The sequence below is a fragment of the Odocoileus virginianus genome, chromosome 7, assembly GCF_023699985.2.
Source record: "Odocoileus virginianus isolate 20LAN1187 ecotype Illinois chromosome 7, Ovbor_1.2, whole genome shotgun sequence".
NCBI classification, from domain to species: domain Eukaryota; kingdom Metazoa; phylum Chordata; class Mammalia; order Artiodactyla; family Cervidae; genus Odocoileus; species Odocoileus virginianus.
Genome location: NC_069680.1, coordinates 74,386,996 through 74,409,553, shown reverse-complemented (window position 1 = coordinate 74,409,553; position 22,558 = coordinate 74,386,996). Strand labels below are relative to the sequence as shown.

Below are 22,558 nucleotides of genomic sequence, written 5' to 3'. Positions count from 1 at the left end.
CAGGCAGATCTAGTTTCTTGCTTCTTTGGACTTCAGTGTCTCCAGCTGGGCAATAAGGTTTCTCAGACAATCTCCAAAGATCTCTGACTTCCCCATCAGGCAGTGCTGTCCCCTGGTCATAGGCACAGCAGGACACACAGTCCATTTCCCCAGACGAGCATGGGGAACCAAACATGAGACCAGCAGGCAGAGCAGCTGTAAATGAATGGCTAGGTGCTCCAGCAGGGGAGGAAGGCCCAGCTCCATGAAACCAACCAGTGGGAGTTCCCCCAGCAGGCCCAGGGAGGCAGGGGGAGAATAGGGCTATTATCTCAGATCTGGGATGGATTGGGTGTGGGAGACCAGTTATCAGCCCAGCCCAGCTCCGAGCCCCAACTGCAGGACAGCCAAGGTCAGCAGTCTGTCACCTGTTGTCTCCATGATAGGAGCGCTCGCTCCCCAAAGCCACGGCCTACTTTCAGGCAGATGCTCCAGGCTTGGGTGTACCCCAGCCCACCTGGAGAAGGGCTTAGGAAGGAAGGCGCTGTACTGTCTGTTTACCTGCCTGCTTGCAAACTTAGCATTTCCTGCTCTACTCAAAACACCAGCCGCTTGCCTGTGTTTCATACTCTTAATAGGCTAGCAAACCCAGGTGGGCAACAGCTGTGGCAGAGACCAGGGGCCTGGGGCAGGCAGGATCAGATTAGGTCCAGTCCCAGCCCCCAGACCAGGAAAGTGTGCTCTGCTTTCCAAGAGCCTCAGGGAGGACAGACAGATGGACGGATGGACGCACACACCCTCCTTCTAGCATGCCCCGCCCCCACGGGTGGTAGGCTGCGGGCCATGCACACTCACCCGGGAGATGGTGAGCGGCATGTTGAAGTCCTTGCCCCCCTGCAGGCGGAAGCCCCAGGGCCCAGGCCCCGTCAGGGTCACGCTGTAAGACATGCTGGCGCTGACGCCGGCGGCCTCTGCGGACAGAGAAGAGGGGAGTGAGAGGACGCTCGTGCCCCCTGCCTCCCCAGTCCAGACCTCAGCCCCAGCCCCCGACCCCCGGCCTTGCCTGCTCCGTGCTTGCTGCCCAGCCGGGCTGTGTGGAGCTCCTGAGAGGCTCCTAAGAATAGCTGGGAACGAATGCCATCGACACTGATATCTGCCCTCCGCTGCGCCCATAAATGGACTGTAACCCTATACTGTGCCCGCCCGCCCTCAGCCTCCCAGCGGGTCCACCGTGACTCACGCGGCTAATATAGCCCCTGGGGAGGGTTGTCCAGCTCCCAGTACCCCCCAGGGGGCAGGAGAGGGGCCTGGGCGGTTAGTGATAATGCTCTGCCTCCCTGCTCTCCTCTCCTTGCTCCTCTGCCCTCTAGAGAGCCTGGTCTGCCCAGCTGTACTCTCTGCCTGCTGTACTCACTCTCTTGCCCAGAAGACCATGGCTAAGCTCCCTTGGCCAAGGGCTTTGTGACTTGGGTGTTTGCAGCCCTGTGATCCCTGGCGAAGACCCTGAAGTTGCCCGCTTATCCTCTTATCCCCAAGAGGAACGACAACTTCAGGGCCCAGAATTGTCCAACCCCATCAGAACAGTAATAGTAATAGCAGCAGCTCTGGGCCCACCACACCATTATCCTCTCAGATCCTGAGAGGCTGCCACTTGTTCCCCAGGATCCAAAACTCAGAGAGAGGTTAGCTAACTTCCCCAAGGTCACACAGGTAGACCCAGGCCAGACTGGAGCCTGAGCTCATCCCTATGGGGATTTGTGCCAGGTAACAGGTTCCGCCCAGTAGTGGCAGTACCTCTTGATGCTCGAGCCTGGAATTGGGGAGGCCCTGCCTGCTGAAAGGTCCCCTTAGCACGGGGTCTGGAAGCAGGTCTGGGACAGGCCCCACACCCTCCAGACCCTCTGGGGGCCCAACAGTTATTCTTGGCTCTCCTGTCTCATTTGTGCTCTGGAAAACTTGACAGCAGCGTGGAAAGCGCCAGCTGCCAGTGTCGCACGCCAGGCCCCCGTGCCCTTTGCGCCGGAATGGCAGGGGCCAGGGAGGAGGGGAGGAGAGGCCATTTGCTCAGCTGCTGGGACAAGGGGCCAGAAAGGGCAGGAAGGGGAAAATGTGTGTGATGTGGTCAGCCCATAACCCAGAGACAGTGTGTTCTAGGTGGGGGCCTAGACCCCTCAGGCCTCCGGCCAGTGTGGTCTTTGAGCCAAGATACCTGTAGAGGCCCTTTCTCAGGAGAGACCTCAGGCTCAACATAGTCTGGAGGTAGATCAAGGCCCCCCCCAGTTCCCTGCTCCGGAAACCAAAGCTCAGAGAAGGCAACTGGGCTGGCTGATCTCTGCCCTCCTGGAGAGCTCTAGCCTGAGCTGGGCCCTGAGGACTCAGAGGAGGACTGGGTGTGGGTAATTTCCCAGCTGCCAGCACCCAACCTCACACTCTGGGCCTAGCACATACAACATGAATGGCAAGGAGGAGTCCCCACTTCACAGGGGCATTTGGTAACTTGCCCAAGGTCACAGAAATATCAAGTGGAAGAAGCCTGTGAGGGACCTGTGTTCTTTCCCCCATTTCACCACCTCTTCTGTTCCGTGTCATGCTGCCCAGCTGTCCTCCCTGCCCAGGCCTGGCCCAGGAGCCCAGCAGCTCATGGCCAGCACTCCAACCTCCCCCCGTCCCATCCCCTGCCCCTCCCCCAGGTCGCATCCCATCCATCCCTGATTCCAGCTTTATCTCCTTCCCTGAGTGGGGGGAGGTGCATCTGTCTGGTCAGGCCAGAGAGGATCCAGCAGCAGGGCATGACCAGTGTGGGGGAAGGAAGGAGCCGAACCCGCACAAGGAGAGGGAGCCCCGAGCTAGGCTGTACCTGGAGTTGCAGGCTCTTTCTCTGGACTCAGGCACCCGCCATGCCGCCTCTGGGGAAAGGGAGGCGTAAGGAAAAGGATGCTCTTAAAGGGAAAGGCCAGCCTCCCTCCATCTGCCTCCCCTGGGAGATCTGAAGCCAGCCAGAGAGCAGCTGGTACTCACAAGCTGGGCGTGAGCTGCTTTCCAATAACAGCAGCTCACTGGGGAGTAGGGATAGGGGCAAGCCTGGTCTTTCCCCTCCTCCACTCACCTCCCTGCAGTTTGGGATGGGGTTTTAGGTGTGAAAATCACAAGGTGGAGGACAAAAAGAGAGTAGGAAGACAGAGGCTGCTGTGGGCTTCAGAGGCCAGGCCCTTGGGTCTCTCTCTCCCATGGTGGCACCAATAGGTAGAGACTGTGCTTGTCAGAGACCTTCTCTGCTTTTTATTTTTCTACATCCCTCTAGGCGCACACAGCCCTGTGATGAACTTAGACTACTGATTTAAAACAAACTGTAGGCGCGGTGTGTGTACATGTGTGCTTGATGTACATGCATATGTCCACACAGGAGTGTGTGCTGGAAAATGAACATGTGCACAGGAGGGTGGGCCATGGTGGAAACAGCACTCTGGGGGGAAAGCCAGAGGTGAGTAACAGTTTCCAGCGAGTAAAGGTCTGTATTCAGCTTTGACTGCCGGCTGCAGGAGACAGAGTGCTATCCTTTCTGTGCCAGTGAAATGCCCAGCCCAGGTGCAGAGGCAGCTCATAAATAGCTGGGGTGTCTGACAGAGCCATCGCTATTGTCATCGCCTGGACAATCACAGCACACAGCATCTGAGGAGAGGCGGACGACTCCAGGCAGTGGGCGGGCCTGGGCGCCCACTCTTCCGTCTGAGCCTGAGGTGCAGGCTGTTGGGTTGAGAAGTGGGTGCGGACCACATTGCAGAGCAGGAGTTTCGCGGTATGGGGCCATGAATCTAGACCAGAATGGGTGACACGGCCGCTTCCAAAGCCTGCAAGCCCATGGGTAATGCTGGGTCTGTGTGTGTGAGGGAGACGTGAAGGAGTTGGACGTGTCCCAGAAGGAAGGCAGGAATGATGGTCACCCTACATCCTGGGGTCCAGGTTGGGGAGCAGCCCCTTGACCTGAAAGCAAGCAGCAGACATCAGTTTAGCCCAAAGAGTGTCCCCCTGGGAGTGGTGGCTCAGGGACCCTCTGTGTTTAGGGGCACCTCATGATGAAGGGAGGTTCCGTGGGGGCGGGGGGGTGCAGGTTTTGTCCCGGCTGGGGGTTGGGCCTTTTCCTGGCCATGTGGCTGGAAAATGGAGCTGGTAATGGCCGAGGTTGCCTCCAGGCAGTCCCCCAGGCTGGCCTGTCCTAGACTCTTGGACTCCTGGGGTCCAGACTGAGCTCTCCTCACCCCCACCATCCAATTCTCCACTTTCCCAGGCTTGGGTGTCTCCTCTCTCCCTGTCGTCTTAGATGCCTCATTTTTTGCCTATCTACCGACTTCCTCCTATCTTCTCTCTGCTGGCTCATTCCACGCAACCTGTCCTTCCGCAGCTACTGTGGAGAGGCCCAGTCTACTCTGCCAAGCTGACCAAGCCCACCTCAGTGCCCCAATAAATCCTCCAAGGGCTTCCTGTCCTCCAGGGTCCTGACTGGAGACCCCTCACGCCAGCACCTGGTTGGGCCTCCCCATAGCTCCTACTACCTCCTGCCCCTTCTCCATCCTCATCTCCAGCTCCTAGAGTCCCTTGGCGGCTCCTAGGGTCACAGAGAGACATTCTGTGTCTGTCAGTTCAGGACACCCTGTGCCCCACTGCATTTGTACAGGCTGTTTCCTCAGCTTGGACCGCCCGACCCCTGCTGCTTGGCCCCATCCCGCCTGGCAATCCTGGTTTACCTTCACCTTTCCCAGGATCCCTCGGGGACTTGCCTCTGCTTTCAGCACCTTGTGTGCTGATACCTCGATGGCAGTGCTTATCACGCGTGTTAGGTGACTGCTGATGTGCTGTCCCTCTCTGCCCTGTGCCCCACCTCAGGCCAGTTTTCCCTCCAGGAGAGGTACAGTGCCTTTCATCCTTGCCCAGTCAGCCTGAGGGATGCTGCCAGCCTTTGCCCCAGCGTCTGTGGTCGTGCACAATGCCCGGCCTCAGGGCTGGGGAGTGAGTCCTCTTTGGGGCTGGAGCCACTGGGGAGTGGTGTTCCCTGGCATGGCAAGATTGGAAGAGATAGAAGCCCCCCAATTGTAGGGAGCAGCCCAGGGCTCCCCCTCTCTGGGACAGGCAGGGGAGCAGCCTTGAGGAAGGAAGGCAGGAAAGTGCCTCTGGTCCTAGTCTTGCTGCCCTAGAGAGCCTAGAGGAACTGGGGGTGTTGTGTGTGTGGGAGTGGAGGGGCAGGGGGGGAGCTGTCAGCTGAGGGGGCAGAGCAGCCGTGGGGCCTGGGCACACGGCATTTCCAGCGTTCCAGAATTCGGCCTTCTCTAATCGCCATCGACATTCCGTTCCATAGGCACTTGGGCTGACAGCTGGCCTTCTTTTAATAGCCACAAGTATTCTGGGCAACATCCTAATCTCAGGGCATTCATAGCGAGCACATACACAGCTTGCAGCCCCGCCCCCCCCTCAGGTACATCCAGTTTCCAATCGCAGAGAGGTACATGCCACTCACACTTGGTCACATTCTCAGCTTAGAGCAGACACATTAGTGCAGCACTCAAACCCGTGCCTTGTGATGTCAGAAGGACAGAAAGCATGTGCCGGGCACATGGTCACATACATTCACATACATGCTATATACATTCATCATAATATAGCCACCACCACCTGCTATGTACGTGCACAGACAAGGTCACGCAAACACACACGCTGTTAGGTGCAGTCACACTCAGGCTTGCTCAGAACATCTTGGAGTCACAGAGGTTCCCCCCAAGACCCCCAGGTGGGCAAGGGGAAGCTGGGAGGTGCAGGGAGGGGGTGATTCCCAGAGGTCATTGGGCCTGCCCCCCTTTCCTGACAGCTCCCCGGGGTACTTGCTCCTGTCCCACCTTTTCACAGATTGGCAGGTGTCAGACCCAATTACCTTCCCGGGAGCCTCTGGGTCCCTTCCCTGGGGCCTGGGAAGGGCCTTGGCTTCCACATCCTCCAGGCCCTGACTGCAGGGGGACCATCCGCTCACTTGCTGGCCAGCCCCCCAAGCAGCTGTTGCTTCTGTGTCTGTCCAGCCCTGGGGAAGGGGGAGAGTAGCGGTGAGGTGAGGGGGGCATTTGCAGCATTGCTTCTGCCCCCTTCCTGGCCAGGCCTTTCTCCATTCTCCCTACAATGTTCATTGGGGTGAAGACCATGACACTGTTTGCAGGGCTGCTGGTCACCAAACCCTTGCAAACTGTGAGTGCATGTGCTAGGATGTGTGTGTGTGTGTGTGTGTACATGCTTTTGTCATTTCTTAACACATGGGATGAGTATGTCTTCATGAGGTTCTAGGCCTCTCTTAATGGATTAGATTCACTCCTTGATGTGCACTACAGTAGTTCAGGGATTTTGACAGCTCCTCCCTCAGCCCCTTCTACTGAGACCCGCAGGGATGGGGGCAGTAGGAGGAGGTCAGCAGAAGCTCCTGGTGAGGCTCCCAGTGGGCCCTGTAGGCACAATGATGGAGGAGCTGGGACAGGAGCCCACGGCACAGGGAACTCTCTTGGGGACCTCAGGGGGCATCACAGTTTCAGGCCCCGAGTAGGTGCTGGCAGACTGGTAGCTCCTATGGCTGACCACAACGTGGTGGGGTCATTCATGGGTACCCTATCTAGTATGTAGAGATGATGGTTTTCTGTTTTGGAGAGGACACAGAGTCTCAGAGAGTAACCTGCATAAGCTCACACAGTAAGACTTGAAACAGGTACCCTGGCTCCAGGGCCGGTGCTCCTTCCACTCTACCCTCTGAGCTCCTCAAGTCTCCCTCCTCAAAGAGGAGTGGGCTTAACAATGAGGATGATGGGCTTGAGCTCGCACCTACCTGTCTCTCTAGAAGCCCATCTAGGGAATAAATGCTCATCTTTTCAGTCTGAGACTCTAAGGCCCAGGGATAGTGCTGGCAGGGGAAAGAGTTGGCCTGGAGTGGGAAGACCTGTGCTCAGTCCTGGCCCTACTGCTGAGTGACCTTGGGCCAACACGTTGTCTCCCAGACTCTAGTGCCCCTGCCTGGCAGGGAGGATTATATGTGCGAAGGTCATGTGGAGGTGGTGAGGGGCTCTTCCTGCCAGTGTCCCAGGTTCCTGAGGGTTCCTGGGTCTCAGAGGCAGGCCTGCCTGGAGGCCTGAGGCTGGACTAATTGAGGAAAGATGGTGAGATGCCAGCCAGTGAGGGCCCAGCCTCCTTACCACCTCGCTCTCAGAGCCCAGGGATGCCTGGCGCCTCCGTCCGGAGATCCAGCTGAGGTCCGAGGCCTGGCTGCTCAGCGTGGAGCGGTGGGTGGAGCGGTAGCTGGTGTACAGGCCAGTGCGCTGGCCCGACACGCCCAGCAGCACGCCCAGACAGGGCAGGTGCTGGGCGATGGCCAGTCTGGAAGGACAGCACATCAGGTTAGGGGGATGGACAGACAGATTCGAGGAGATGGGGTGGATGGACAGGCTGACGCTGGGCAAATGGAAGTGGGCCAAGAGCCACTGGGGAGTTGGGGACATTCAGACATTGGGGTTATGAAGATGGACAGACAGATGCTGGGTCCATGGACATGGACGCAGAGCCTTAGAGTGTCAGGTTCAGCCAGATGCTTGGTTTTAGCCCTCAAGTGGCTGGCCCAAGCCATAACTCTGCGAATGGGGACCAATAACACTCCTGAGCTGCTTCTGAGCTTATGGGCTAAGGCCTGCAGCTGGCCTCCACAGGGCCGCTGAGTTACTGACACCACCAGGCAAAAGGAAGCACTGAAGGCCCCCTCGTGGAAGAGGCCAGCCCTGCGGGGATTCTATCAGCAGAGAGTACTCCGGGCCAGAACCAGTCCCAGGCCACTACCATGGCCCTTGAAGCAGAACAGAGCTCTCGCTGCTGCGATCTCTCCAGGCTGACACTGTCTGGGGGCCTCTCTTTGCAGCAGGCAGCCCTGCTGATCAGCCATCCTGGTTGCCTCTTGGCCTCAGTTCTGAAAATCCCAGTTAGTACTGGACACTGCCCAGAGAGCTCTGATGTCCCCCCAAGCTGAGCCCCCTAGGAAACTGGAGCAGCAGAAGGGGTCATACCAGCTCCAGATCCAACTCAGGGTCATGAGCTGTTCTCAGCTGCTAGAGTTCCCACCCAATGCAGATACAAAGGACAGGAAAGATGGCTAGCCTCTGCCCCCATTTATAGGCCCAGGCCCTCCATGCCCATGAGGGTGGGCCAGGGGATCTGGTCCTGTGTCCTGGTGGAGGTCCCACCTGTATTTGGGGTGGGTGATGGCGTAAATGATGGGGTTGTAGATGGCAGAGGCCTTGGCAATGACAGCTGGCACCGAGTTCATGTAGGGCGTCAGGATATGTGCATACCTAGGACAGAGAAGCTGAGGTTCCCCTGCCAGCTGACCCTCCCTGGAGACTCCACCACCCACCCGTCCTCTCAAGTACCTTCTTCCTCTTAGGCCAACCAAGCCTTGCCAGGGCACAGCCCAGCCTGGTCCAAAGTGGCATAACTAAGTCATTCCCAGGAGATGCACTGATGCCAAGGAGAATTCTGATCTGAGGTGCATGGGAACCCAGGGAGCAGTTGAGGGAGGGGTGCTGAGAAGATGTGCCAGAGTGGGGGGGGTCTCACCAGGTCCCACAATTCCTTGGAGACTGTGCTGCTGGCAGTAAACCCCCCACCCTCAAAGAATCTGGCCCTCTGACCAGCCCTCCCCACACCCCATCAAACCCTGATGCCTGCTGCTCCCCTGGCTCTTTGGGAGTTATTGCATAGAGGGCCCAACAGGGGACCAGGGCACTCCTGCACAGAAAAGGTCTCATACCCAAATAGCTGAAAGGATTCATAGTTCTCACTGTCTCACAGTGCTCATGAAGTCTGGCCAGTATCCATGCTGTTGCAGGTGTTAAAGTCTCCAGACACTAGCCACAAGAAACCAGAAACTCTGGGAGACCTGCATGTTCTCCAGGGGTTTGGAAGGACCTGACAGCCCTTGTAGGCCCTCAGGCCAAACCCACTGTGGCCCAGAACTCCCCCATGTCCCCTAGTGCCTCCAGGAATGAGGCAGGCCCAGCTCCAGTGCGGGCATCTCACAGCAGCAGGGAGAATAAGGCTACGAGGCTGGACCTAAAGTGTGAGGATGGCTGGCTTGGGCTTGGACTGGGGAAGGGGAGGCTGCCCCAGGGTCCCTTTACTCTTCTCCCACCCTCCCAGCACCCCGTCCCAGTCCCTCAGCCACTGCTCACCCAGCAAAACCCATCAGGGCGACCGTGGAGTAGGGGGCCCAGGAGAGCACAAAGAGAAGGATGACCAGCAACTCGATCTTGGCCATTTTCCACTCATTCTGTAGCCGCTGCCGCTGCCGGGGACACTCACTGCCACCCTCGCAAGCCCCGAAAGTCTGGAGAGCTCTAGAAAGTGTGCAGAGTCTGGGTTTGACCCCACTCAGCTTGCAGTGAGTGCCAGGGCCATGGCTACTATCAGGGAGCCTTCTTGGACCTGGCCATCCTTTCCATTCAGGCACCCCTGACACCCGGGAAGTCCCCCATTATATCCAGGCTAAGCTGCCTTCCTGTGCTTCTACCTGTGGCGTTTTCTCTTTCCCCCAGACCCTTTGGCCAAGTCTGAAGCCCTCTCTTCAGAAGACCCTATCTCTTGAGACTTTTCAAAGCACTGAGTTTGCACCAGTCTGCAGGGAACCCACCCCATAAGCACATGTACTGAGCTGGTCTTTGCCCATCTGAGTCTGGGAGTGCCCTGGGGGGCTGGATACAGACTGAGCCACAGGAAGCCCTGGTGAAGGGGCACAGTCCTCCTCCCATCAAACCCCTCCGTTGTGCGCAGCTCTTACTGGCCCGTCTCTCGGATGGCCTTGAAGATGAAGATGTAGCAGTAAATGATGACAAGCAAGGGGAGGAAGAACACAAAACAGAAGAGCAGCATGGTGTAGGCGCGGACCGACGGCGTGAAGCTCACGTAGTCCCAGGAGCAAGAGGTCAGCAGACCTTCGGGCACGTAGGCACCTGGGAACCAGGGGCAGGGTGCTCAGCCTTCAGGGCAGTGCTGACCCAGGTTCCTCATCCAGCAGGGGCTTTGGATGTGGGGTCTGAACTTCTCAAACACTGGCCCCGGCCTTGGCCCCAGCCCCAGCCCTGCACAGCAGAGCAAAGAAACTGGGGCACATAGAGGGGAGTTTTCCAAGCTGGTGCTATTAGAAGACAGCTGGTAAAGCCCACTGCTGCCCAATCTTACCAGTTTGGAAGATAGACCTCACCACAACCCCAGGGTCTTATTCTCTCAGACTTAAGCCAGCTTCCTGGTCCTGCCTTGGAAGGGTAGGTGCCTGCTGCTAACCCTTTTACCTGCTGAGGCCTCACATCCCAACCCTTGCTTGCCTGATGTATTGCAAACTCAGCATCAGATGTACCTGTCACTTCCTGCCAGTCAGGAACTATGTGGTCTTCCCTTCTGTATTTGGGGATGGGAGCCCAGGTTAGCCTCTGATCGCTGATGGTGCAGCCTCAGTTCCCCCTGCTGCTAGTCATGCCCCCTGAATGTCCATTTACTTGAGGCTTCAGCAGTCCCCTGGCCCCTCCTGCCAGCTTGGGAACCCAAGTCCACCTACCTGCCCCTTGAACATGCCCCTCCCAAATTATCTTCCCATCCCCTGATTCCCTGAGTCCACTTACTCCAGCCAAAGAAGGGCGGCAGACTCCAAGCCAGGGCATAGAGCCAGACACCCAGAAGGACAAGCGCTGCCCGCCTCTTGGACACCATCCCGACGGTGGCCAGTGGGCGTGTGATCACCAGGTAGCGGTCCAGGGCGATGGCCGTCAGGGTAATCATGGAGGTGATGCCAAAGAGAGCCCCACAGAAGGCATAGAATTCACAGCCTGTGGGCATAGCTCCCTGACCTCAGTCCTTGGTGGGGAGCCAATCAGATACCCGAGGGCAAGGAGGGCGTGTGGATGGTGTGTACTTAGCTCCAGCGCTGGCCTCTCAAGGAAAACAGGCCTGTGTTCCTCTCACCCTGACTGCTTGCATCTGACAGAGGCTCATGGAAGCCTCTTGCCAACTTGTGAGTCTGAGCGGGGGCTACCCACCCATGGCCCAGGAAGAGCATATCACCGTCTCATCTGGGCCACCCTCCACTGTGGACATCCCCTGCCCCAACCCTCCTCCTCCCCCCAGCAGAAGGGAATTCCAAGTGTCTACCTGCTTCTCCAAAGAGCCACTGCTTATAGAGGCTGCTGGCGAAGAAGACGGGGGCCTGAGTGAAGGACATGAGGAAGTCGCTGACCGCGAGGTTGATAATGAACATGTTGGCAGGAGTCCTGAGGCCTCTGCTCCTGGGAGGGGTCAGATGCTGTCAGGAGGAGCTTCTGCTGGGGAGCTTCCCAGCAAACACATGTGCACATGCATGCATACCCATGCATACACGTGTGCTTGCACTCAGGCATGAGCTGCTGGGCCACAGACCATCCTGCTGCCCAGCAAGTACCAGCTAAACAGCTCTGGAGCCTGGCATTATGGGCAGAGAAGTGAGACCCCCTCAAGGCAGCAACTCAGGCCTCTCTTGTCCTCCTCTCTCTGCATCTTTGCAGTCCTCACCCTCGGAGCTCGTGAAGGGGAGAGGAGCTGACGATGGTGTCCACGGGTCAGGTACTTCCACAAACCTTGTCTCTTATAATCATCCATCTTTGTGTCTGTCCCCCCTCCTTCCTTTTCCAGTAAGCACACTGAAGCTCCCACCCATGATGCAGCTTGTGGTCCCAAGACTCAGTAAGTGGCACAGTCAGGATTCACTCATTTGCTGGGCACCACACATATAAAAACTAAAAACTCCATGAAGTAAGTGACAACTCCATTTTGCAGATAAGAAAAGTTGACTCAACTTTAATCTGCTTAAAGTCATTTCAGCTAAGGGTAGTCATGCCTCCATATGCCCATCTCAGCCATTCAGCTGGTGAGTGGGGCAGGTAGAGAAGGAAGCCAAGGGTGGTGGGCAGGCCTGGCTGCTGAAGGGCTGGAGGACTCAGGATTCTTATACCAGGGCTGCTCTCTGAGTCAAGGGAAGATGCCCACTGGGGCAGGTGATGGTGGAGGTGAACCGAGAGCAGAGCAAATAGGCAGAGATGTGTGTGTCCTCCACAGGGGGTAGGGGGTGCACCTGGGACCCAATCGGATATGCCACTCAAGTTGCCCTGGACTGCTTTTGGGCTCCTTTCCTGGCTTTGAAGGCTAGGCTCAACAGTGCCCTGGCAGAGTTGGCACCAGAATTTCAGTCCTGTGTTCTTCCCCATCTCTTCCTGGCTGGCTGCCCTCAGTGCCCAGGATCCCACCCTGCCAACCGGGCACCTGCAGAAGGTATAGATGACTGTCAGATTTCCCAGCATCCCCGTGAGTCCCACCAGGAGGATCACCGTGCCCAGGGTGTAGTGGGCGTGGTCTGGAACATCAACCGTGGGGAAGGGGACCCAGGCAGCAGCCTGAGCCCTGACTGCCTGTGAAAAGACAGAGAAATAAGGGCATCCCATGACCACATCACCTCCAAATAGTCCTGAGAAGAAGAGTTAGGGTCCCCAGTGGGGCAGAGAAAAACTGCCCCAGTGGGGCAGGCTCAGAGTGGCAAAACCATTTGCTCACACAGCTTGCAGGTAGCTGAGCTGGAATGGAAATGTGGGTCTCCCTAAAGTTGAGCCCAAGCTCCTATGGTCCAGAGGCAAAAGTCTTTTAGAAGTATGCTCAGATTATCTGTTGGAGGCTGGTAGGACAGACAGACACATGTTTGGCAAGCACGGACATGGCTGGAGTGACTCCATGTTTCCTAGAAAAGGTAGAGCCCTCTCCTAGGTGGGTTCCTCCCCTCTGTATGGGCCCCATCTCAAATGTCTGAGACAGTTAGCAAATGTATTCCAGTCCCCTTGCACTGTGTGGAGGCATAGTCAAATTAATGATTGAATTAAAAAATAATGTTTTTTAAAACAGAAAATTTATGGGGAATTCTCTGGCCGTCCAATGGTTAAGGACTTCGTATTTCCATTGCAGGGGCACAGGTTCAATTCTTGGTCAGGGAACTAGGATCTTGCATGCTGTGTGGTTAAAAATAAATTTAAAAAATAAAAAGAAAATTCAGCCCCCCCAAGTCATTGCAAGGAGGTCATCAGCCTATGAGGCCAAAACAAAGGGCCTTAAAAACTTCCCATCACAGATGCTTTCCAGGGATGGGAGTAGCTTCATTTCTGTCCTGCCCTGGCTCCTATAGCTACTGGAGCCTCCCCTTCCTGTCTAGAACTAGGCCAGCATCCCACAGCCCTGAGGGCAGGCTTATCACTCCCCAGGTAGCAGTGGGGATGTTGGGAGATGGCCCTGGGCCTGGCTAGGAGGATGGAGGCAGGAGAAGGCACCAAACACCTCACTCTGGACTGGGACAAATCCTGAGGCCCAGAGTATGCCTTCCTCTCAGGAAGGTTCTGGGGGCATCCTACCACCTCCAGAAAGAAATGGATGGGCCATTCCAGCCCTTTGTCCCAGAAGGCTGGCCTTTCTGTTCCTCAGATGCTCTCCATGGTGAAGGAAAACTCGCCACAGTGTCCTCTATTGGTCTTTTTGTGTAGGACAGGTTCGGAGAGGTTCAATAACATGCCCATCATCCCAGAGCAGAGCTCAGGCCTTTCTATCTCCCTGTCAAAGCCCCTGTTGTCCCTAGGAAGGGCACCAGGGGAGGGGAGGGAGGTTTTGCATGCACATACTCGCCCCAGGCTTACCGTGGGGCTGATGGACGGAGGGTGGCTCAGGCTGGAGGCGCTGCTCCGGGAGCTGTCCCACCTGCTGGAGGAGGCTGGGGTGGCCAGGCAGCTGGATTCCTGCACCGGGCCCAGCGGGGCTCTTGGCCCTGAAGGAGGGTTCATCCTGAGGTGGGCTGGTCCTTTCTTAAGCGCACAGAGACGTCAAGGGCAGCAGGAGCTCAGGATGTTAGCTGTGCCCAGCCTCCCAACTTTCCCCCATCTTCAGCACCCTTTCCTAGTCTGCCGGCTGTCTGCTCCCGTGTCCAGCGCAGACCCAGCCTGGAGCTGTTCTTGGGGCTGATAGCTGCTCTGCGTCCAGTGAAGCATAAAGGAGAGCGTGTCACAGTTATGGTGACTCACAGTCACAGGGTCCGTCCCCACCTTTAAGTAGCGGAGATGGGCGTGCACATGCCGTCACTCGGCGCCTCGGCTCCCTCAGGCACAGGTCCCTGAAGATGGCAGTATGCATGTGTGAATGTGTGCAAGTGTGTGTGTGTGTGTGTGTGTGTGTGTGTGTGCAGGGAGTTTGAGACAGTATGTTCTATGTGAATGTGTGTGTATGTGTATATTACAGAAGAGAGCGTTAGGCTCTGGCTCTTGGGCTCCATCCTTCCCTCTGGTCAAATTTCTCTTTCTCCAAGCTCATCAACTACAGCTTCTGCCACCCCTAAGACCCCCAACCCAGGGTTGTCTGTGGAGCCTATAGTCAGCCTTTGCACAGGGCACCCTACTCTCGTGTCCACCCACATTACCCATCACCCCTTCACAGCCATCCTGTACAGGACCAAGGCTGGTCACCTGAGGTCACAGACGCAGAAGCTAAGAGGATGTGCCAGAATATGACACAACTGGGGGCGGGGGGTGGGGAAGATCAGATCATAAGGCAAGTTTTGTTGGTTGCTTTTTGATCCCATACTGTTTTATTGAAGTGTAAATAGGGGAAAAGTAACAAAATCCCCACCAAGCTGGTAGAAATCTGGGAGCTTCCCCAGGCCTGCAGGCCCGGCCTGAAGTGAGTGAGGGTCAGAGGCAGAGGGCCACACTCACAGTAGGAACAGTGAGAGCCCTGGAAGTGGAGCGGGTGGGGGCTGCGCACTCTGCTTCCAGGGCATCTGCACAGCTTCCAGGAACGTCCCCTGCGGTCACTGCGTCCTGAGGCACAGTGCCAAGATTTGAGGAGCGCGGGAGTGGAGGGAGATGCCATGTCCTCTTCCTCACCCCCAGGTCTTTACAATCAGTTCTCTGAGAGCCCCAGATTCGGGCGACCAGGGCAGGCGATGCCTACCAACAGGTGCCAGCTCATGGTTTAGATGCGTGTCCTCCCGAGGCCCCTCATTACAGGTTCACCATGGTGATGGGGGAGGCTGGAGGAAGAAGCTCAGTGCAGGGTCAAACAGGGTGGGGGTCTTTGAGGACCAGTCCCACCTGTTGCCACTCTGGTTAGTGCACATGCCCTCAGAGACTGACCTAACATTCTTCCTCTCCCAGAGCTGAAGCTGAACTCAGGGCTCAGCAACACCCACTGACTCTTGGTGCTTCTATGGGCCCGGGGTCCCCTGAGTCGACAACAGAACAGATGCACATACACAGCTCCTCTCTCCAAGGTCTCCCCCTTTCTCCTGCCCATCTTCTTACAACCCATTCTTCCTGCTGCAACCCAAAAGGTGTTTGGAAACACAGATTCCATCAGATAATCCTATGTTTAACCTTCCGATGGCTTCCGTTGCTCTAAAGTCATAGATAAAGACTGAATGTGGCAAGGTGGTGAGGAAAATACTACAAACGTCACCCAGTGTATAGGGATAAGAAGTGGGTTTTATTGGGGAAACTAAACCACCAAGAGTCAGCAAGAAGAGGTGTGCCGTCCCCCACACAGTATTTGTGTGCACAGGTCAGGCCGTCCTCACAGAGGACTGTGTGCCCAGGCAAAGACCCGCCTTCCCTGCTACTGTCCCTTTTGAACGCAATCTCCACAACAACCTTGCTTCAAGAACGAGCAGCCAAGCTCAGGCGCCAGGCAGTCTGGGTGTGGCTGCCAGCCGAGCAGGGAAGCGTCTGAGATCGCCAGCTGCACCTGGAGACCTTACTGGAAGTTAGATTCAGATCTTGGGGGAGGGGGAGTTCTGATCATGGGAGGCGGTCAGGTTCAGGTGCAGATTCTCCTCCAGGTGAGGAGGAGTCAGCTTGGTGCCTGGTGACCTGAGCCTCTGGGCCCACCCACCGTCCCGGCACTCTGACTGGGCTGGCCTCTCAGACCACAGACTACACACTGTCCTGCAGTCACCCAGCCCCTGCTCACCTGCTGCTCTGGAACTTTCCTCTGCCCGTTCTCTGGGTCTCAGCTCAAACACCACCTCTTCAAGGTGTCAAGGAAGGCATCCTGGGAATCCAATTGGTCACAGCTCCTGTCCATCTCTTGAGGCACTTACCAGTGGTGTTGTTTATTTCATCTGATTGTGTCTGTCTCCCTCTCTAGACTGCAAGCAGGTCTATTTGTTTCACTGTTGTGACCTAACGCCCAGCAGAGTGCACATTGTTTCAATAATGTAAAAGCCTCCTTGGTCCTCCGATTCTCAAAGTGTGGTCCAAGGACCAAGCATATCAGAGTCACCTGGAGCTTGTTAGAAATGCTCCAGACCTACTTAATCAGGTGATCCACCTATACATTAAATGGGAAAGATGCTGATCTAGATTTTCCAAACGACATAGGGACTGGTGACAGGTAGTGGAAACCTATCTGAGGCATCCAGGGATTAGCAACAGTGTGGTACCACATCTGAGGCTGGGAGGACAACAGGGATTCCAGGGGCTGGAGCTGCCCCCCAGGGTGCCCCAGGGCGAGGGGGCTCATGGCGGGGCAGGGGAGCCGGAGCCTCAGTGGGGACATGGCTGCCTGCAGAGATGCCACGGTGAGCAGAACACAGGGTCTGAATGCCCACCACTCCCCGCTCTGATCTCCTGTCTTTCTCAGGTGTCTTGCAGTGGCCAAACCTACCTGGAAGCCAGAGGTAGGGGGGCCTGAGAGATGAGGTTCTCTCCAACAAAGCAGAGAAGGGAAGGGTTAAGGAGCCCACATGTGTCATCCCTCCACGCCACCCCCAACTGCCACAATAGCCAGTTGACAGTGTGTGTCCCCTCCAGTCCCAGTACCGGCCAGGAGATCAGCCCTCCCACTTCACCTGTAGATGTTGTTCTTTAATTTCTCACCCCATCCCAGGGGCTGCTCATGGAGAAATGGCCCATGCCCTGGGTGGGCTGTGGTGCCAGCTGCCTATTCAGCCTCCATGTTTCCCCTGGACCAGCCCAAGCCATCCTTCTGTTTAACCTGGCCTAGGAGTTTATGGACGATCATACCCACCCCCCCCCCCACCATCCCATTTGCCATGCCAGGGAGATCCTAAAGTGTCGTGTGCCTTGTGGTACCCGGAGCCCTTGCCCACAACTCTACACTGATTTGCTCTCTGCTCTTCACACTTTGCTGGTGTGGCTGGAGGTGGGAAAAGCTTTCCAGGCCCCTCACCCATGGGGAAGTACCAGGGACACAGGAAGGGGGAGGCCTGAGAGCTCCTCTTGGATGACAAAGAAGGCCTGAGCATCTGCGCAACCAGGAGCCAGGGAGGCAAGGGTATGATGTTTGATGTTAGGTCATACAGGAATTAGAAACGTCTCAACAGTGGGCCCTCAGCAGACATGTAACTGTACTTGTTGAGGGATGGTGATCAACCAGCATCATGACACTGTCCACAGGGCCCTGATGACGACTTTATATACAGGTCTCCTGAGTTCCAGAATTCCTGTCCTCTGCAGAGAAGTTGTAAAAGTCCTTGTCAGAAAAGCCTCACGGTCTTTTACGTCTGTGGTTTTGGCCACAGCAGCCAGCATCCAGGGAGGGAGGCAGGCCTTCCTGCCCTCCAGCCTGGCCATTCCCATCCTGTCCACTCCTGGGGATCAGTTTCCTCATCCTGGGGCTGGCCAGGGCTATCTGGTTACCCACAGACTCTTGGGAAACTCCCTGCAGCTGTTTCCAGGGGAATATTAAATGTCTCAATGAACACGTTCCTGCAGGCACATGGCCAACCACTCACCTGGACCCTCCCTCACCTGGAACCTGCTGAATTCCAGGCAAACCCTGATGGGATAGGGCCCCCTTTCCTTCCCTTGCCTGAGGGAGACTATAAATGCAGAAGCTTAGAAAATCCTTGCTTTTACGTTGCCTTGCATCATACAGCAGAAGGTGTAGTTCCGCTCTTCTAACTGCCCTGGGCTTAAGAGTGCCATTCATTCCTCCCCCAACCTGGCATATACCTGCCCATTGGGAGATAGTCAATTGACCTGGCGGTCCTATTAATGTCTCTGTGACCAACCTCTCTCTCTGTTGCTCTTTCCACCCTTACTTCCCTTCTGGGTGCTCCCACTGAGTTCTCTTCTATGCAGGCTGTGCTAGTCAAATGGGGCGGGGCAGGGCAGGTGGGGGAGAGTTACAGGGCAAATCTACACAGCACTGTGGGGCTGTTTTCTGTGGCTGGTTCCTGGGTTTGACACCTCTTGGTCCTGCTGGCCCGGGCACTCAGGGCTGTCCCCTCTGAGTCCACGTTCCATTCCTGCTGATCCACGTGTATCATTTCAGTGAGTCTGGCCGAGGAGTCTTCAGCATCATACCCATCCTAGTGCCATGCCTTCATCAAACAACTACAGCAGTGCGCCACGCCCTGAGCTGGCACCAGTCACAGCGGCTGTCCCGGGCAAGGTTACTGGGTAATACAGTCACCCCTCAGCAAGTGGTCCCTTCCCCCACTTTAGCTGGAAGCTTCTGTTGAGGGAGTCAGGGCCAGTTAATAGATGTGAGAGAGGACTCAGGAAACAAAAAGTCATGGAAAACATCAGTTCAGTTCAGTCGCTCAGTCGTTTCCGACTCTTTGCGACCCCATGAATCGCAGCACGCCAGGCCTCCCTGTCCATCACCAACTCCCGGAGTTTACTCAAACTCATGCCCATTGAGTCGGTGATGCCATCCAGCCATCTCATCCTCTGTCGTCCCCTTCTCCTGCCCCCAAGCCCTCTCAGCATCAGGGTCTTTTCCAATGAGTCAGAAAACATAAGGCCAAAAGAACAATACTTTAACTAAAGGAGTGATTACAAACCTTAGAAGGGCATGTGGGTGTTAAAAATAAAACCCTTCGAGTGGGTGGTCCTGTATTTCACATACCTTGGGCACACACAGAAGCCCATCAAAAGCAAGAATTTGCTACTGGACTTAATGAAATTTAGAGTGTGTGAACTGGGTGAAGTTAGTCAAAAAATACAAACTTTCAGTTATAAAATAGCTAAGACCTGTGATGTAGGGTTCAGATGGTTAATAATACTGTATTGTATATTTGAAAGTTGCTAAGAAACTAGATCTTAAAAGTTCTCATCACAAGAAAAAGATTTGTAACTGTGTGGTAATGGGTGGTAACTAGACTGATCATGGTGATCATTTTGCAATACATACAAATATTGAATTATTATGTTGTATAATATAATGTTATGTCATGAAAACAATATAATGTTATGTTAATTGTGTCTCAATATTTTAAAAAACATGAAATTTATTCCTTAGCACCTTTGACATTTTCTAGTTGAGCACTCTAATTGGGGCACAGAGAAAAGCTCGATCTACCCTAGGAATTATTATATACTTTTTCTGATCTTTTGGTGATATGCTGGAACAGCAGGCAAAACCATTTTCTTCTTCAAAATTTTTAGCTGGGGGCTTCCCTGGTGGTCCAGAGGTTAGGAATGTGCCTTCCAATGCAGGGACATGGGTTTGATCCCTGGTTGGGGAATCAAGATCCCACGTGCCGCAGGGCAACTAAGTCTGTGTGCCACAACTAAAGAAGCAGGCACACCACAATGAAGAGTGTCCCACATGTCACAACTAAGACTCAATGCAGCCGAATAAATATTTTTAAAAAATTGTTCTGTATCTGTTTAAGCAAACTCTACCAAACAGTGCGTGTTTACAAAAATGCATACATAGAAAGCAACACACATTAAATATATTAGAATAGCCTCCTGTGGGGAAGAAGGTCATGAGAGTGGGGAACGGGGATAAAAAAGGAAATAAAAGGAAAAAAAAGACTATTAAAAAAATTTTTTTTAGCTGATCTTAACCACGTTCCTTAGCTCTTCCCCATTGAGTGAAGCATTTTTCTGAGGGCGAGAGGAAGGGAGGAAGGTACACACTTTGACTTATGACAGTCTGGAGCAATTTCTGACTGCTCAGAGCACACAGGTGTAGACAACAGGATGGAAATTTACAAGAAGCAAGAGATGTTCTTAGTGAAGAGTGATTCTGGATATGATGTGTGTCTGGGTCTGTTCCCAGTGACCACCCCACAAGCCCTCCTTTATCTAAGCATGGCATGAGTAGCACTGGAAGATTTTTGAATGAAAATCCTGCCTTGAAATTGGCTTCGTCTTTTGATGTGACTGTAGACGTGTCAGCTTTGGGAGCAGAATCCCAAAACTGTAAACACTGTGAATTTCCTCTCACATCTGCCCAGCGCTGCTCCTATCTGTAAGGGTCTGGGAAGTAACAAGCAACATCTCTGAGACTCAGTTTCCTCACCCCTAGAATGAGGTACTAAAACTGCTTTATTCATAAAGAAGTGTGTAGAGGATACTAGCATGCTACCCTCAGAGTAAGGGCCCCAGGCTAGCGGGGGCTGTCTTGCCTGGAGCTGCAAATTTTGGACAGCACAAACATTTGCATCATCACCAGAGAACAATGGGATCATCTAGACCTGCACCACCGTGTGGAATTCTGTGCCTTTGAGCAGCTCTTATCCTCTGAGCCTCCTTTCTTACCTATAAAATGGAGACAGCAGTGCCAGCCTCACTGGCTGCAATGATTAAATTGAAAAGAGATTTGAATCACCTGGCACAGTGCCCGGAGCCCAGTAGGCTTTGGCAGGGCCAGCCCCTGTGTCTTGCACCTGGTTGCTGAGGCTAGGGGTGGTTAGCAGGCCTTCTCTCTCTGGGGCCCAGGCAGGTCTTGTCACAGGCCATTTTGTGGCAGAGTGAACCCCTACCCAGACCCTCCGGGAGGGGGCAGAGGAGCAACAGGAGGAAAGGCAGGTATGTGGGCCACAGCCCTTTTCCCAGAGTGGGGAAGTGAGCTGGCATGGGAGCTTGCAGCCAAGCACGGCCAGCCCCAAAGCCTCCAGGGGCCCCAGCTCCCCTACCTTCAGGAGCCACGGGGGTTAGTTCTTTGCAGGGCAGTGAGTGCATTTGTAGGGAAGGTGCTCATTCTCTCCTTTCGCAAAACCAGCTAATCCCAGGAGATGCTAGCAGTTTCAGGCAGTCAAACTTAGGGGCTGGTGTTGGCTGGCGCCCTCCACGTTAGGGTTCTCAAACTCAGCAGAAAATTGCAGGGTACCCCAGTCCTCTGTCCTGTCTTTTCTTCCCTACTTGGTCCAGTTCGGGCTCTGGGCTGAGCACACAGATGTACCTCTGTGAGACTTCTAGAGCCTCTCTTTCTTTCTCTTCCCACCCAGTTCTCTGTCTTCTACCTTCACATCCAGCCCCCAAGGCACACCGGAGTCACTTGGGAGTTTAATAAATTACGACATCTGGAGCCCAACCCCAGAGACGGGTTTAATTGGCCAAGGGTGTGGCCTAGGCATTGGGATTTTTAAAAACGCTGCTGAACACAAAGTGGTAGGCACCGACCCCCGTCTTTATGTCAGTACCATCCATGCACACGTCTGGACACACTTCCGCCCTCCCCCCTGCTATCTGCTCCGTCTCCTGTGTTCATTGCTACTGCTTTGCAAGCCCTCTGTATGGTCAAGCCACTCAAGATGGTGGATCTCTTGCTCTCTGTACATTCCCTGCCCAACCAGTGCCTACTTCACGTAGATCTTAGGCATATGATTGACCTTCCTATGTACTTGCTCCAGGCCCCAGCTGGTGATAGTTCTCATCAAGAGGGCGGTGAGGGGCGTGCCCACCTATTAGTTTCCCTGGTAACGAATGAGCCCACCTGAAGTCAATTCTTCTGCAACTGGTAATCTCTCCTTCCACCAACCCCCCAGGAGCAAAGACTGCTGCCATGTTTTATCCACCATCTGCCACACACTACGGTGTCACTCCATGACCTTGCTTCAGACAGGTAAGATCCCCCTCCCATCCTTTAAACCATTGATGTCTCTATTGCTGACTCCTGGGCAAGTACAGGCCTGAGGGGTGTGATCCAACACTCAACTTGCTTAGGGCACTGTCTGGATTCAGATCTCAACCAGCCTGTTCGAGCCCCTGAAAAGTGGGGAAAAGGGGTGGGAAAGGAGGTCCAATACCTGATACTGAAGGGCAGAGGGGCACAGAGAGGAGCCTGGTGGCAAGGAGTGTGAAAAGCAGATACTATGAGGTAGGGGGCCAGGCAAAAGGCAGGGTTCTTAGCCTGGAGTTTGCAGGTAGAGTTTCAGGCATCCATGAACTCGGGTGAGAAAAAAAAAAAAGGATACTGTTGTTTGCACCAACCTCTAGCTGAAATTTAGCGTTACATTCATTATGAACATGGACAAAACCCCATGTACTATTACCTGTGACTCTGTCACGGGTGGAAATCACTGCCCCTTTTCTATGACAGAAGAGTTGTTGCAGACAATGGTTTTGCTCATCACTACTTCAGAATTGTATGTGCACACTATGTCACTTCAGTCATGTCTGGCTCTGTGCAACCCTATGGACTGTAGCCCACCAGGCTCCTCTGTCCATCGGATTCTCCCAGGCAGGCATACTGGAGTGGGTCGCCTTGC

At 54.8% G+C, this 22,558-nt stretch overlaps 1 protein-coding gene across 11 annotated transcripts in view; it reads right to left on the bottom strand.

The window, feature by feature from the left end:
• LDB3 (LIM domain binding 3) overlaps positions 1-14,140 on the bottom strand; it is a 71,495-nt gene extending 57,355 nt beyond the window's left edge. For 2 of the 11 annotated variants that reach the window (XM_070470965.1, XM_070470967.1), the window contains exons 1-11: positions 13,737-14,069; positions 12,328-12,473; positions 11,185-11,318; positions 10,659-10,862; positions 9,821-9,992; positions 9,216-9,380; positions 8,229-8,336; positions 7,194-7,374; positions 5,900-6,043; positions 2,837-2,885; positions 835-950 (exon numbers count right to left, since the gene is read on the bottom strand). In XM_070470965.1, the coding sequence (XP_070327066.1) occupies positions 835-950; positions 2,837-2,885; positions 5,900-6,043; positions 7,194-7,374; positions 8,229-8,336; positions 9,216-9,380; positions 9,821-9,992; positions 10,659-10,862; positions 11,185-11,318; positions 12,328-12,473; positions 13,737-13,880 (1,563 nt within the window). In that variant the 5' untranslated portion in view covers positions 13,881-14,069. Of the gene's footprint in view, positions 1-834; positions 951-1,042; positions 1,133-2,836; positions 2,886-3,595; positions 3,961-5,899; positions 6,044-7,193; positions 7,375-8,228; positions 8,337-9,215; positions 9,381-9,820; positions 9,993-10,658; positions 10,863-11,184; positions 11,319-12,327; positions 12,474-13,736 lie in introns of those variants that run through there. The other 9 variants (XM_070470960.1, XM_070470963.1, XM_070470961.1 and 6 more) reach the window with 9 other exon arrangements.
• Positions 14,141-22,558: the final 8,418 nt, after the last annotated feature.